The sequence below is a fragment of the Myxine glutinosa genome, chromosome 9 (genome assembly GCF_964187855.1).
Source record: "Myxine glutinosa chromosome 9, kmMyxGlut1.1, whole genome shotgun sequence".
Lineage (NCBI taxonomy): Eukaryota > Metazoa > Chordata > Myxini > Myxiniformes > Myxinidae > Myxine > Myxine glutinosa.
In genome coordinates this window covers 34,402,125-34,419,048 of record NC_136269.1, presented here as the reverse complement: position 1 = coordinate 34,419,048, position 16,924 = coordinate 34,402,125, and the positions used below count along the sequence as shown (strand labels likewise).

The window sequence follows — 16,924 nt, the reverse complement described above, 5'->3', positions numbered from 1 at the left end:
TAGCAGGATATCTCAAAAGGTTATGGACGGATTTGGACGAAACCTGGTGGACAGGTTGTGTGTGTGAAGGACTAATCATTTCGATTTTGGTGAAGATCTGATTATGGATTCGGATACAATAATTATTTAATTTTTAAGTGATTCTTCACCATTGAGAGATCGGGTGAAAAGCGATTATAATGAATGAATGAATGGAGATTATATAACAGCGATTATATAACAAGCGATTATATATATAACGTGAAAAGTGATTATATAACATGATATTAAAAAAAAAAAAAAGTTATGGACGAGTTATGACAGCCTGGTGGACGAGTTGGTTAGGTGACAAGAACAAGCCGATTAGATTTTGGTTCAGGTCGGAATGCAGATTCGGCCTATCAGTGGGATACAAAACAAACTATTCAGCCTGGCAGAGGTATGCGCTGTACTGAGTGCCGTTCTAGTTTCTTTTTTAGGCAGTTTCCATGTAAAATAGGATTTGCTGAGGGCACAAAGCTCAAAGGGACAACCCTCAAATCAAAACATCAGAAGCAAGTTTGGTACGGGTTCTGTTGTCATGGACCTGCCCAGTTGAGATTTCTTTATTTTCTTCGTTGCATCGCTATCTCTATTTTGTCCATTGCTGAAAATTGCAGATAAACTTTTTTTGTCGTTCAATTGAATCTTGGTAATGTTTAATTTTGTTCAAAGTATTCAATGTTGTTCAAAGTAAGTTCAATTTTTGTTGTTCAATTTATGCCTCATCACGAGTCAAGCAGCAATCAGTGAATTGATGTGGCATTTGAAAGCCTTGTACTCGACAGGAGTGATGGTTTCCACAAAAGCCTTAATGCTGTCTAAAATTCTTGCCAATTCAAGTTTTCACGCATTCTATCTCTGGAACGTATGTTTGTTTGAAATAGCATGTCTGCTGTACATTTTGCATTATGGTGTTGAGACAAATAACCCAAAGAGAGAGTTGGCTATTCTGTAAATTATCATGAAAGTTGAAAATTTTGAATCGTCCAAGCAATCCAGTTGTGTGCAGAACAATATGGACATCCTGTTTTGGTAACTTCTGTGATCGTTTATATATTAGTGAACCAGAATTTTGGTGATTTGACAGAGCTGAGACTTTGACATGACATGAAATATTTTATCCATCACTATATTTGCAAGAAGAGTTCCAGTCAAATGTTCTGAATTGTACACTGTGCTGTTTGTATACGCAGCCCTATAATTGAAACCAGCATAGACACTCGCTCGTCTTCGTCATCCTCATCAATTTCGGCCAATTCCTCCGTGAAAACGCTGCAATCCACCCGCTCTGGCCCTTTGTTTGAGATTCCCAAGCCAGTCGATTCTCACTTGAACACCAAGACTCCACAGCTCCCCGTAGCTTGCCCGATGAGGCCAGTCGCAAACGTGTCGCAGGAACAGAAAGCTGCCGAGGAATCGGATGTGGTCGAGCGGTTGTCAGAACACGTGAGGCGGAGACACCTTGATGGACCTCCAGCCACACAATCGGAACGTTTACCTTTTGGGTCTGCAGCAGGTAACAAAAGTATTCAGTTGCATTAACTGCTCATTTCCTTGTTTTTTGTAATATCTAATAATGTAAAGTAAGGTAATTGTTTGTAAACTTCCAATGGCTCCTTCAAAGGATTTTCAATTTTTTTTTTTTTTTTTTTTTTTTTTTGTTCCAAGGGTTGCACATGTTGCTGAGGTTTATAATGTTTCAGTTTATGATGTTTTGTTTTGGAACCTTTTATAAGCTTTTTGTTTCTTCTGCCTCTTTGTGGAAGATTCAAATATAATGAGAGCTTTGAATTCCAAGTTCAGATACGACGCGTGAAGTGGGGCAGCAATGGCCCAGAGAGAGAGAGAGAGAGAGAGGGGGGAAAATGGACTCCATTGCTTATTTGCTTTTGCTCTATTTCTCAGGCAATATCATAGATGATCCATGGAGTGAAGTGCTGCTGAGCCAGCTGATGCAATCTCTTCCTAAACCGATCACGTCACACCCTCACCTTCACAGTTACAGTGGGGCCATGCCTATTGTGAGACCAGGCAACACCATTACCCTAGGTGTGTGCGTGCGTGCGTGCGTGTGTGTGTGTGTGTGTGTGTGTGTGTGTGTGTTTTAAAACGAGTGCATGATATACCTCGGATTGGGTGGGGGGAGGGGTTCTGCCTCCTTTACAGGTATGTTGTTTTGTATCGCAGGCATCCGGACAATGCTTACAGTTGTGCTCACATTTGTTTCTGCAATTGCAGGTTCTACAGAATTCCAGGTGCATAACCTCGTGGGGGAGGGTGCCTTTGCCAAGGTGTACGGTGCCACCCAGATCCAAACAAAGAATCCGAACCAGCGCAGTCAGATCGTTGTGCTGAAGGTTTGTCAGCTAACTTTTTCATCACTCAGAGTCGGAAGTCACTGTCGTCAATTGAATGTCGCATTTATTTTTTATTCCCTGTCAAATGGCATTGGTCCCGCATTCCGAACCCGGAAGTCGGAAGTCATTGTCGTCAAAGTTGAAACATTAACGTTACGAAATACGCTGATGACGTCATAATTTTAAAACCCGAAGGTTTTTTAAACATTTAAGGTGTGCTGTAGTTTCTCTGGGACGTACTGATTCCGAATATGAAGTTGTAAAATTAACGTTCTGAAATACGCTGATGATGTCATAATTTTAAAACGCGACGTTTTTTTTTTTAGTTGAGATTTTATTCAAATTCGAATTCCATTAAATTTCAACTGTTGGAAACAATAATTATTTCAATATCCAACAGTTGAAATAATTATTGTTTCCAACAGTTGAAATTTAATGGAATTCGAATTCGAATAAAATCTCAACTAAAAAAAAAAACCGTTTATTCGTTCTTGGCGCGAAAAAATGGCGCGCATTTTGTCATTATGTGCGACTTTACGTCACTCCTACGGACGTGAAAACATTTGTTTTCCTTAAAAATATATTTAAAATAAATACAATAGTACATAAATTAACAATAAAATAAGCTAAAAAACAATTTAAAATACAATAAAAAGCACATTAAAAAAATATAAATATGTACGTACAGTATACTGTACGTACGCGCAACCGCGGGATCGGAAAGGGGCAATAGCGCTGCCACAAACTACACCATGGAATTGCAGCTGGCCTGGTTTTTTAAACCATTGATATTAAAATACAAAGTAGCCTATAACCACCAGGATTTTATGCTGATTCCGAATCTGTGTCTAAAACTTTTCTCCGATGTGTAGTTCTTGAGTTATAAGCGGACATCCAGACAGACACACACACAGACACTCCTCCTTTATATATATATATATATATATATATATATATATATATATATATATATATATATATATATATATATATATATATATATATATATATATATATATATATACATATATACATACATACATACATACATACATACATACATACATACATACATACATACATACACACACAGTCACGTGAAAAAGTAAGTACACCCCATGTAAAGTTTTGACTTTTTCAACATATTTCAACATACAGCCATTTTATCTTCATTTGAACAATATTGACAGATAAAGGTGATATAATATAACAAATATCATGAAACATTTACATTTTGTCGTCCATTGTATAATTTAAATAAACATAAATGCCAATTTCGCATGTGGAAAAAGTAAGTACACCCTTGGCTCTAATAGGTGGTATTGCCCCCTTTGGCAGAAACAACCTCAAGTCGGCATTTCTTATAACTGTCTACCAGTCTCTGACATCGACTGGGAGAAATTTTTGCCCACTCCTCCATGCAGAATTCTTTCAGCTGTGCGATGTTTGAGGGGTTTCTTGCATGCACAGCTCGTTTCAAATCCCCCCACAACATCTCGATGGGATTTAGATCCGGGCTTTGACTTGGCCATTCCAGAACCCTCCATTTCTTTCTTTTCAACCATTCCTTGGTGGATTTACTGGTATGTTTAGGGTCATTGTCATGTTGCAAGGTCCACCTTCGGTTGAGCTTCAACTTTCCGACAGATGGCCTCACATTATCCTCAAGCACCCTCCAGTACAATGAAGAATTCATAGTGGATTCTATGATGGTGAGCTGCCCAGGCCCTGATGCAGCAAAGCTGCCCAAACCATAATATTTCCTCCACCATGCTTTACAGTTGGTATCAGGTTCTTGTGGTCAAATGTTGTCTTTGGTTTTCGCCAAACATGTCTTCTGGTACTGTGGCCAAATAGCTCTACCTTTGACTCATCTGTCCAGAGCACATTGTTCCAGAAGTGCTGGTCTTTGCCTCGGTGTTCATTGGCAAACTTTAGTGTAGCCCTGATGTTCTTTCTGGAAAGCAAAGGTTTTCCTCCCGGCACACCTCCCATGTAGATCAAATTTGTGCAGCCTCTTTCTAATGGCAGACTCGTGCACTTTGACATCAACAGTGGCAAGAGCTACCTGTAGGTCCCGTGATGACATTCTGGGGTTCTTAGATACTTCTTTCAGCATCTTGCGGTCTGCTCTCGGGTTGAACTTGCTGGGGCGGCCTGGCCTGAACAAGTTGGCAGTTGTTTGGAATCTTCTCCACTTGAAGATGATCTTCCGGACAGTCGAATGATTGATTTCAAATTGTTTGGAGATCCTTTTAAATCCCTTCCCAGACTCGTAGGCATCTATGACCTTCTTTCTGAAGGCCTCAGAGAGCTCTTTTGATCTAGGCATGGTGATGCCGCACACTTCAACAACAAAGAGCAAACCAAACTAAATGTCTGAGGTTTAAAGAAGACAGGTTCCTCCAACATCCTCTCGAACGATGTTCTAATCATTTGCACCTGAGCTGGTGCACCTGAATGTAATTTTAGGTATTTCAAGTAGTGATAAATGTCGAGGTGTACTTACTTTTTCCACATGCAAAATTTGCATTTATGTTTATTTAAATTATACAATGGACGACAAAATGTAAATGTTTCATGATATTTGTTATATTATATCACCTTTTTCTATCAATATTGTTGAAATGAAGATCAAATAGCTGTATGTTGAAATATGTTGAAAAAGTCAAAACTTTACATGGGGTGTACTTACTTTTTCACGTGACTGTATATCAGTGACAAAGTAATCTCAATTTAATCCATTTTAAATTCAGTTTGTAAAACATCAAAATGTGAAAAAGGCAAGGGGTGTGAATACTTTCTGAAGGCACTGCATACACAATAATCATGTGGGTTAGCATAGAAGACTTGAATGTTGTACGTACGTTGCAGGTGTGTGTTTTGCTTTTTGAGAATGTTTATTTCTCATTTTGTTTAAAAGTTTGTCCTCATTACAGGTGCAACAGCGCAGCTGCGCTTGGGAGTTCTACATCTACCAAAAGCTGGCGCAGCGCTTGGCTCCGACTGACCTGCCAATATTCATGTCTGTGCACAGTGCACATATGTTCAGCAAGGGCAGTGTGCTTGTGGGTGACATGTACAATTTTGGCTCTCTGCTGGTAAGCTTGGCAAGATCTGTGGGTCATTGCCTTCACAGCTTTTTTATTTTTATTTTTTATTTTGCGGCCTTCTGTAAATCAACACCGACTGTGGCTCTCTGTTTCACCATCCTAAATGTTTTATTTGTTATCATGCACACGCGAAGCGAAGAGCAGGATTAAGCAATTGGTTCATGTCCGTTTGTCCGTCCTTTAAGTTTACGATCGAGGAAAAACTTATTGCAATTGAATGTTATATTTTGAACACGAATCGCAACATGAATAGGAAGACACGTCTTTAGTTTTACCGTTCTTGGGCTCTGAATTAGTTCCGATTGCGCATGCGCAGAGAGGAGTAAGATATTTTTACTCTGTCTGCCTGGCAGTCGAACAAAATTGAAAATAATTCCAAACAGGAAACTTACTGTTTTTTCCTTATATAAGATGGTGGAATATACACTGGGTAAAACCTGGAATTGATTTATTTATACGCCTTTGAACCTCTTTAAATCTTCATTTGAAATGAATTATATACCTGAATACTGTAGATCACAGATCGCCTTCATAATACCGGGGGTCATCGCTACGCTCATAATGCGTTCCCACAATGTAGAGTGCTATGCGAAAAAGTGTAAATCGAATTAATTTTTCCCCTAAGAGCAATGTAAAGAGCAATGTTAAATAGGAGGACATAACATAAAAAAGCAAAATGATGTCTATATAAAATACAGAAAATGAATTTTAAAAAATAGAATAAATAATGAAGAACTTAATTAAATCCACATAAGACGTCACCAAAGATTATTTAAATAAATAAAAGAACAACAAAGGAAGTGGTGGCGTTTGCGTGTCAAGGCCTGGAGACTTCTGGGTGGGAATGGGAGAGGATACAGTAGGTACCGTACGTAGATAGAGTACGGTACACTGTGATTAAGCGACAGGACTGTCTGTGTCTTCATCTGATGACATTTGGGTGACTTCCGATGGTGATGCTGGCTTCCATGGGGTTGACTGGCAGGTGGATGGAGCTTCATAGGTAGATGAAGAAGGCCTCATGCAGGGATGTCTGAACAGCGTTCCCTTGTTTCCTCCTGTAGAGCTCCTTGTATCCATGCATAGCTCTTTCCATTGCCTGTCTGAATGCCATGCTTCGCTCAACATTTGGGCCATCTGTTTGATAGATGGCCACAATTTGGTCTCGGAGATTGAAGGCCTCCACCATCTTCATATTCGGCTGCTTCAGTGGTGGCGTTGCAGCTTCATCTTGCTCTTCCTCGTTGTGGACCCGTTGCTGCTCCAAATCTAACAGGTGCTCGTTGGCCAAATCCTCGTAGTGGGATTGGAGCAGGCTGTCCACATCAGCCTGATCCACCTCATCAAAGCCGACCTCCTGTGCCAACTTCCCAATGTGGGACTGCACAGCAGATACTTTCTTTAAAAACTGCACTCATATGGAAGCTGTGCAGATACTCGGGCCAAACCTTCCTCCACACTCTGTTCATGGTCGACATTACCATCTCATCCCACAATGCACCAATGTTGTCGATGGCCTTTTTAATGTTATAGGCCTTCCAGAACTCCGTGATGGTTGGTTTATCCTATCCGTCTGTCTCAGTTATCAGCTTTCGCATTGTGCCCCGCAGGTAGTAAGCACTGAACATTGCTATAACACCCTGGTCCATCGGCTGCAATGACAACGTGATGTCGGGTGTGGGGAGGGGTGGGGGGTAGGAATATGACACGAGCATTGTCTGCAAAATCCTCAACAGTTATGTGATGGCCGGGGTGTTTTCCAGCATCAGCAGTGCCTTGTTGTCCACGTTTTGGCGTTCACAATATTCCTTGACGAAAGGATAGAAGTTGGCTGAGATCCAATCTTGGAATACGGCCTTTGTCACCCAGGCTTTCGCATTGGATCGCCACAGGACAGGAAACTGGTCTTGACGTACCCTTTCATTGGGTTGACGTACGCTCTTGGGTTTTAGAATGGTACACATTGACGTACGCTCTTGGGTTTTAGAATGGGACACAAGAAGAGGTTTGATATTGCAGTCCTTGTAAGCATTACCCCCCAAGGAGAAGGGTAAGGTGGTCTTTTGCTACTTTAAAACCAGCAGCGGCAGTCTCTTCTTTTGAGATGCAAGTCCGCGACAGCGTCCGCTTCCACAACAGTCTTGTTTCATCCACGTTAAATACCTGCTTGGTTGAGTAGCATCCTTCCTCGATGACTTTCTAGAGCTGCTCTGAAAACAGTTCTGCTGCTTTGGTATCCACACATGCTGCCTCCTGAGAAAGGCCGATGTTATGGAGATTTGACTGCTTCTTAAATCTCATGAAGCACCCATGCCTTGCCTTGAGGGTTCCATCACTCTCATTGCTTTTGCACTCCTTCAGGTCATTCCAAAAGACTTGGCCTTCTCCTGAATCATTAGCAGACTCAGTGGCATGTTGCACTGAGCTTGGTTTTCGATCCACACCATCAAGAGTTTCTCCATCTTCACCATTTTTGTGTCCCTTGTCTTGGTGATGCGGAGAGAAGCTCCTGGCAACAAAACCACTGCACTTACACTTCGCATAATTGATATTGGTGGCACTTCGCATAATTGTTCTTCGAGTAGATTGTGGTAGGCCAACGGCATCGGTGACATCCATGAGGCGCTCCCCACTCTCAACATGTTTCACCACATCCATCTTCACCTATAAAGCGATCGATTTTCGTGATTTTTTGGTTGAATTAGCTGCTGCAGGAGTTGCCTGGCATTTTCCAGTCACGGTGGGGTTAGCCTTTCACAAACACGATCATACGAGTAAATGGGCAGGTTCGGCTTTGAACAATCGCATGAGTGAACGAGCAGGTTAGGCTTTCAACTAGCACATGGTGCTCTGGTATAAATGGATATCTTGTGAAGGACTGATGTGGGAAAGAATGAAGGGGGAAAAACATGAACAAACACCGTTCAATGAATGAACAGAAAGAGTTGTTGCGCTGATACAGTACAGTATAGTATACACTGCCACAACTACTAATGCGAAGCGCTGTATGAGCGAATACAATACATACTCTGTTTGGCTGTTTGCTCTGTTCTTTTGTCATGCCATGAAAAAAGCGTTAAAGCGAAATGACGAAGTGTTCCCCCAAAACTGGTGTTAGTTCTTTAAAAGCGTTAATGTGAAAAAGCATTGGTTGAATGAGCATCTAAAGAGGACTCCCTGTACTTCCAAAACCATACTATCTATCGATGTTATACGTCTTACATGCCATGCCCATGACAGGGCATGGCATGTAAGGGGGTGCAGTGTTGGGGTGAAGAAGAGACCACCAGTATGGCTCAGTACGATGCCGATTGACGCTGCCTTGTATAAAACCACCTTTAGAGGCCATTTTTCCCCGCAAGCGGGGGTTGGCCTTTTTCGGGGACCGTGGTTGTTGTTGTTTTTTGGTCCCCTTTTTGAAGCAATGTTTTACGGCCGGATGCCCTTCCTGACGCCAACCCTTTTTGCCGCCTTTAACGACAAACAGGGAATTACCAGTGAACTGGTACTCAATTAGCCGACCTCGGAAGGATGACAGGCTGAGTCAACCCCCCTGGCGTTAATTCAGCGATGGACCGAATTCCTGAATCATTAGCTTCAGCCTTGTATGGTGATCCGCCTTGTATGGTGATCAATAAAGCTTCCATCTCCTAAACAGACTCAACATCTTATCACAGTGTATAAGGGTGATGTACAAGACTGCTTCAGTTGCGCTAAACTTCCTGATTTTTTTTTTTGGGGCTTTTACTGTTGTGTTTAAAAGGATGAAGTTGTTTTTTTAACTTGCCTTTTCTCTCCATTAATGGTTTGGTGAACTTCACCCATCCGAACCTGCCACCCTCTGAGCCTCCATGTTTGTGTAAGAGCAAGTTCCTTGATGATGCAAACTTCATGTTTTTGGATTTATGTCTTTGAAAAGGGGAAGCTTTTGAATTCCTTGTTCTATACCTTTAGCATCAACATGGATAGAATGAACATAAGTAAACAGGGTGTTTCTACCTGATGGAAGTGCTTACATTGTATTGCTTTACATTGCGTGGTGGTGGTGGTAATACAGCATTATATTTTGGGGTGGACAAGTTTTCCCAGAATAATGGATTTTTTTCAATCCTTCTCACATGCAGGATGTTGCAAATTGGCTGAAGAATCAAGATATTGTGAAGAAACAGCTATTGTCGATGTACTTTGCGGTGTTGGTGATGTATGCCGTTGAGCGACTCCACAAGGATGGAATAATCCACGCGGATATCAAACCTGACAACTTTCTCCTGGCAGAGAGGTATTCTCGTTGTTGCTTTTGTTTGTTTTTGGTTGATTTGGATTACTTTTTGTCCTTTTGAATCTCAAAACATATAGACGGGTGACATTGTCGGTAATAAAAATAGGTCACAGCCATAACAATCACCCTGCTTTTGCATCGGTGCATTTCCCAGTTTCCAGCAATTACGTATTTTGGGAAACGTTTTCCAAATAAAGACCTGCGTACACAACAACAAGTATCAAAAGGAAAACCAAATACTGCATTAGTCATCAGGAGGAGCCTGGATACGATTTTGGTTTCAGCCGCTACTCCACAACCCGCAAACCCATCCAGGTGCAGCCAAGTGAACCTTGCAGAAATATTTCTGCAAGAATTTACTTCTCTGAGACATATAGACAAAGAAAGAGAAATAAAGAGTAAAGGAGATAAAAGAAAAGAAAACCAAGCATTAGAATAAATAAAGAGAAATGTGAAAAAGTAGAAAGAAGTGTGAAAGAAACAAAGAACAAATATGTTGAGAAGTTGTAGATGTAGGCTTGTGGTTTCCTACTTTTTGAAAGTAGCAGAAAAAGAAAAGGCTCAATTTTCTGCAACTTATTTTGAATACGGAGTTGAGGTTCCTGGAGGAGCTCGAACAAAAACCGGACCAGGATATAACAGAAGGAAAATAATAGTAAAAGGGGGAGAGGGGAGGTGTGGGTTGGTGAAGGGGGGGGGGGGGCATGCCAACAGCAGGGTCGATGGAAAAATAGAGGGAGACTTGGGGGGGGGGGGGGGGGGGAGGGTGAACAAAATGGACACAGCCTCAAACTCTCAATCACAGAAGTGTAAGGAAAGACTGGAAACCCAGAAGTAGGTTTCCTGGGGATGGAAAGGGAAAGGGAGGGGGAGGGTTAATGCGGGTAGGAAAGGTTATCGTTTTGGGTGGAGGTTGATCTGTGATGGTGGTGAACAGCTGTCTTGAAGCCCTGGAGGAAAGGATGAAATTGAAGGGGATGTGATGTGGAGGTTGATTCCACAGGTGGGAAGAAAGGAACAAATGAGGGGAGGTGAGCAGTGATCCTGGATTTTGGGAGTTTCACTCAAAGGGAGCTGATGGTGAACCCTGTGTCATGCCCTGCAGACACCTGTGGAGGCCAAAGCATGGAAAAGGCAGAGGGTGCAACATCAGAAAGGAGGCCCGAGAAGACAGAGAAACCACCGACCTGTCTGTGTTGTGAAAGTGATGGGCCCAAAGAATCGGATTTATCGTAGTAGATTCTTTTTTTTTTACGGCGTAGTCCATCGGGGAAGAGCCGTTCAGAAACAGTGTAAGTCCGTATGTATGTATATATTGTTACGGTCCGCGGATAAGATGTTGTTTGCCGAGCGGAGGCCCCGCGGCCGAACAGTTTTTCAAGACTCACCCGATCCCCTGAACGTTGGCCAGATCGCGCCACAGCTATTCAATGAGGGAAAAGACAAAGACGACACGGATGTGAAGAAGAGGAAGACGAAGGCAAAAAGGTTTGAAATACGATTACTATTTATTACTATTTACAGGCTCAAATAAACCAAGGAGAAGGAAAGATAAGAAAATAATATAGACAGAGGGACGGACCAGAAGGACACAGTGAAAATCGCTAGCTTATCTATGCAGTCTTAATTAATTACCCAGGGACAAAACAAACAGAACAAACTCACGTACACCAAAAGGATGGAAAGGCAGGACTGGCGGGAGGTGGATGGCTGGAGGGAGAGGAAGGTCCGGAGCTGGCTGGAGCTTGATCCCGCACGGGACGTCGGGCTGGACCTCGACGGCCGCCGATGCCACCGATCCTGTCATGTGCGCGGGGTAACGGGTCGGAGCTGCTTGGTGGAGCCAAGCCAACGCTGCTGGTGGGGGGTCTGGCGTGACGGGTTCTCTCTCCCTCTCTCACTAACTCCAGGACTCTTTCTCTCTTGCTTAGTCCAATCACTCCTCACCACCGACAACTCAACGCAACCACTGACCACCACTGACGACCAACCCCCGCTCTGACCAAAACCACACAACTCAGCTCTTCGCAACTTCTTGCGCGCGCGCCTTTATAGCGCCTCCGGCGATTAAGCCGCCGGCTTTTAGGACACGCCCATCGGTGTGCTCACCTCGGCCCTGGTTGGTCGCGCGACCCTCTGGCTCCGCCCTTGATGACGACGGGCGGGCACGCCTTTCTTCCCCGACCCGAGCACATGTTCAATGGTGGCTTTGGGGCGAAAACAACCCACAGCTGTAACAAACTGGCAAACTGCCCAGTGCAGTTGGCAATGGAGACTTGGAGGGGATGTAGCTGGAAATTGAGGCTTGGCAATGGAAGTTTTGGGAGTGGGAATGGGGAATGAAAGGAATCTATCTATTTCACTTGGTGCAATGGAGTGTCATTTTAATGGAAGACAAGGCCTTACCCTGATACACATAATAAGGAAATACACTACTGAACAAGGGTATTATAGTGTCCTTCAATGTATGCTTTATGGAATTAACTACCGGAACGCCCTTTGACCTTTACACAACACTGGAGGCAGGAGGGGCCAGAATCAAGCAATGTTACACAACAATTTACCACAATACAACACAATAAAAAAAATACAATCCTCATATCCGCAACACTGCACCCTCCTCCTCTTAGGCACGGCCCGGGCCTATAACTTTAACTTAGTGTGACATGTAGGTGTAGTTCCCTCTACTTTTAACCTGACCCTGAGTGCGACAGTTTTAAAACGTGAATAAATATGTCCCGCTGCTCCATTGCACCCTACCTAACAGGCTCACGCCCACAGCTAACCGAATTGCGGAATGGTCTTCAAACTATACATTGACGGTGGGGAGCATTATTTACAATGACTCTACTTTTATTTACAAAACGCAACCCAGGACCTGTGATTGTTCTTTTGGGGGGGAAGAGACAGTCTGCTCTGCATCAATGCACCATGAAAGCACCCACAACGCACCAAAGCACCCTCAAGCACCAATCGGTGCACAGTCATCATTGTTCACTGAATAAAAATAAAAACAACAACCCCTAACCCTGCAGGTGGTCTCTTGCTCTTCGGCTCCCTCTGCTGGCTATTACTATGTTCCTGATGTTGTCATCTCCCTTTGCTGGCGGCCTATTTGCACTATGAAAATGCACCCAACGTGTCCCTTTTTATTTATTTTATTTATGGCCCACAGGGCCGACTAGTGTGGTTCACCTGTGGGGCATCGGTGCCCTGTGATCAAGGTCCGCCAGCAAGATTTCGGGCCTTCATGGCCGGTTCCAGCAGAGGGGCCATGCCCCAACTCATGGAGTCCATAAATGGTGCTCGGCCACAGACATGTGGTCCATAATGTGGTGCATCGATGCAGACAGCTGGTTCTGGGAGTTCCGGGCACACAATGGCGGACTCACGCACGCTCCCCTCGGCGCCCAGTGGCGCACAGGTCATGTGGGAGACAAAAGGGGGACAAGACAGATGAGCGAGGGGCAAGGTCACAAGGGTACACATCAAACAAGGCAATGCAAGCCGAATTGCGTACGGAGAGCGAAGTGAGAAAGCTCGTCCCTACCGTACGTCACCCCCCCTGTCACCTACACTACCCTTGCCCTTACCCCATATGTACAAAACTACACATTTACAAATTCGTCACTACTGTCGCGTCTTCCCCCAATTTCCCCTATACCAAATTCGTCACCACAATCCCTCTAGCCAAAATTTGCCATCACCCAATTCATCATCAATCCTCATAAAGAGGAAGAGATGGAACACAAAGCACAATGTCACACCCACGTCATGATGCGTCTCTCATTCCAAACATCTGCACAATAAAAATAATAAAACATGGCATGGTGGTGCGAGGAGATCCTTCATCCTATCTACCTTCTAAATGACATTAGCACACTTTACACTACCCGGGGTCTTTCCCTGCCAAGCCAGTGGCCAACTTACTCTATGGGTTTTAAGAACCAAATTCCCATTGACCAAACTGTGGTGCTTCATCAATTTGGGGTCTCACTCCCCCGATTCATCTCCCGGTGCCCTTGCACAATTTCTGGGCTGAGACGTGTAGCTCTTCCAGCAGGTCTACCCACCTGCACACCTCCACCACTGCAGTTGCCACCCGAGCTTACCTAGCTCCTCACCCTAACCTATCTAACTGGAGAAGGCCCCTCCTGGCTCTGTCACCCCTCGGTGCCCTCTGGCACTGGGCTACCCGGGTCCGTCCTCCGGATCCGCGGGCCCCATCCACAACAACTCTACCGGCTCCCAGAGCCCACCTGCGGCCTCACCTGGCCGACATCCTCACAGTGGTGGAGTGCCCAAACCAACTACACACACTAACAGGCTACATGCCCAGCCATTTCCACAACACTAATGCACCCATCCAAACATCATTCTTCCACCACGCACCACAGATGCCAATATCCAACCACAATTTACCTGTACCCTCTACCTAACACTTACACTACCCTCCCCGGGTATTCGTGATGAGGGTCCATCCTTCCCCCATTCACACCTTCGCACCATCCACTCCACTCTATAGTTTCCACCATACTCACTCCACGACCATCCATTCCAATACTCCATATATTCCACACTCCAGGTATTCCACACAACCATTCTCCATTTACCTGTAGTTGCACACCTGTGCAATCATACCTGGTGCCACCTGCACCCTCCTTCCTTCCTGGACCATTTGGTCAGCACAACTCACGTCACCATCACCATCACTCAAACACTGTTCCATACACCTGTCCAGTTGCACACCTGTGCAATCACACCTGTTCACCATACACACGGCATCATCTAATCTACCTGGTGCCCTGCTAACTTAGTGCTCCCCGTTTTCCCTTTACACTAAGCACATACCACGTCATTATCATCCACTCTAATCTACCCGCGTCCCCACTACAGGTATCATTGTCACTACCTAATCTTAACGTCACCTAAGGTCATCTTCTATGTCCCTACACATTATCCAAACCCTCCCGGGCTAGTTTTCACTGCCATAAACCCCATAAGACTAGTGCTCCTTTGCCCCCGCTGTGAGGGATGGCAGAGTTTCCATCCCACCACATCGGGTATCTTCCACTATAATTTTTGCACATCAAATTTCAGCCAATCAAAAATTTGCCAATCATCTGCCAATCATAACTGCCAATCCTTTGCCCATCATTAAATTTTGTTTTTTTCTAATTTCGGGTCCAAAACACTAACCTCATCACCCGTCTACTTACTAGATCCTCTCGGTGCGCCAATTCACTTCCAAGGCTCGGCTTCGTATAGCCGAGCAATGAATGCGGGTTCTTTGGTGCCGGCGGTTGGATGCGTCCGACACTCGGTGCAGGGAAGGACGCTTACCTGGGCCGAGATCCCACGCACCACCTTGGCACGGAGCCATCCAATGGCCCGATCTCGACCTGCCGGAAAGCCTCAACAAAAAGGGGTCGCCATGACGACCCTTCCTATCGGGCTGCCCGCTCCGCCTAGTGGAGCACGGACGCGGCCGTTCAAAGCGAGGCCCAGCGTGGATCGCGTACGGCGGTCCTTTCGAAACCGCCGTGGTTCGGATCCCCGCTGGTCCTCGCGGCATGCGAAGCTGCTCGGCGCGCACCGAGGGCCCGATTCGGCTAAATGTCATTCTAACCGCTAACCCGGTTACCGTCGATGCTTCACCTGCATGCTCACACGCATACGCTACCCCTTTCACCCTCACCGAGCTCGGTGCTCCAACGCCGCCCGTACACCCCGCGTACTTCGCTATTGCACTCGTTCTTTCGCTCATAGACTTGGTCACACACCTGACCACCGCACACCTTTGCACACACTCGTCATTCGCACACCTCACCAACACACCTCTTCACGCCCCCTTCTCGGTCACCTCCTCTGTGACAATCACAGGTGTGCTCTCACTCGTACACCCAACCACGTGCCTCACTACCAACTCAAGTGTGCATTCCCACACACGCTCTACCATTCCAGGTGTGCATCCTTCCATTCCAGGTGTACATCCTCTCTCACCTGTCACAACCAACTCACGCTCCGTGTCACTCTCACTACTTTCACCACCACTCTTGACAGCGCACTCACCCTTACTCTCGACAGCGCACTTTTTCCTCATGCACCTGTCCGTTACACACCTTTCTCGCGCACACTCTTGCGCACACTCTCCCGTTACTTTCTCCGTAACACTCACCACAGGTGTACATTCTCCCTTACTTTTGACAGCGCACTCTTTCCTCATGCACCTGTCCGTTACACACCTTTCTCGTGCATCCTCCTGCGCACACTCTCTCGTTACTCCCTCCGTAACACTCACCACAGGTGTACACTCTCTCGTTACATCCTCTGTAACACTCCTCACTACGCGCTTCCATGTGCTCCCTCGCACACGCGCTACGACCAACTCACTCTCGACAGCACACTCACTCCTCGGCGCGCACTTTTTCCTCACGCACCCCAGAGTCGGACATTCTCGCACACCTCCTCCTTCGCACACCGTACCTGTCGCACACTTCATCAACGGCCTCTCACGAACACCCGGATCCAAATCAACCCCCAAGCCGACTGAAGCTCCCCTCACATCATATACATTTCCACGTATATCGCCACTCACCTTGGCACCCCGTCTCCGCACCTCCTTCGCCACCTGCAAACTCTTTATTTAGTGAGCACACCATTATGAGTTGAGCACCGACCTTGTACATATTCCATCACCTCCTCCTGTATTTCTCTCTTAGTTTCTGTCCGTCTCTTCTTAATTTCACTCACCTCTTCCTCCACTTCCTCTAATTTTTGCTTCACCTCATTTATTTCCCGGTGCGTCTCCTCAAGTTCGTCCTCTAAGGCTATCTTGACCGTCTCTATGTGCGTCCTCACCTCCCGGTCCTTCGTCTCCATTACTTCTGTCACCTCGTCCAACCTCGTTGTCAGTCCCTCACGTACCATCTGACATTGCCTCTTCGTCGCTATCAAGTCGTCCTTGATGTCTCTTTGTGTCGCTTTTAACCCTCCTAGTACCGCAGTATTCCTTTGTACCTGCTCCACTAACTCCGTCTGTCCCACCGTCAGCTGTTCCACCTCCTGCGTCAGGTCTTCTATTCCCCCTTGTAACCTAGCCGTATTATTCCTCACCTCTTTCTCTATATGCTTTTCACCTCGCTTTACCTCCT

The 16,924-nt window shown here is 45.2% G+C and overlaps 1 protein-coding gene across 9 annotated transcripts in view; it reads left to right on the top strand.

Moving 5' to 3' along the window:
- Positions 1–16,924, top strand: part of LOC137435484 (uncharacterized) — a 131,240-nt gene that overhangs the window by 99,250 nt on the left and 15,066 nt on the right. For all 9 annotated transcript variants that reach the window (XM_068129304.2, XM_078784265.1, XM_078784264.1 and 6 more), the window contains 5 exons: positions 1,215–1,537; positions 1,927–2,070; positions 2,260–2,378; positions 5,318–5,479; positions 9,616–9,770. In XM_068129304.2, coding sequence (XP_067985405.2) covers positions 1,215–1,537; positions 1,927–2,070; positions 2,260–2,378; positions 5,318–5,479; positions 9,616–9,770 — 903 coding nt within the window. The remainder of the gene's footprint in view (positions 1–1,214; positions 1,538–1,926; positions 2,071–2,259; positions 2,379–5,317; positions 5,480–9,615; positions 9,771–16,924) is intronic.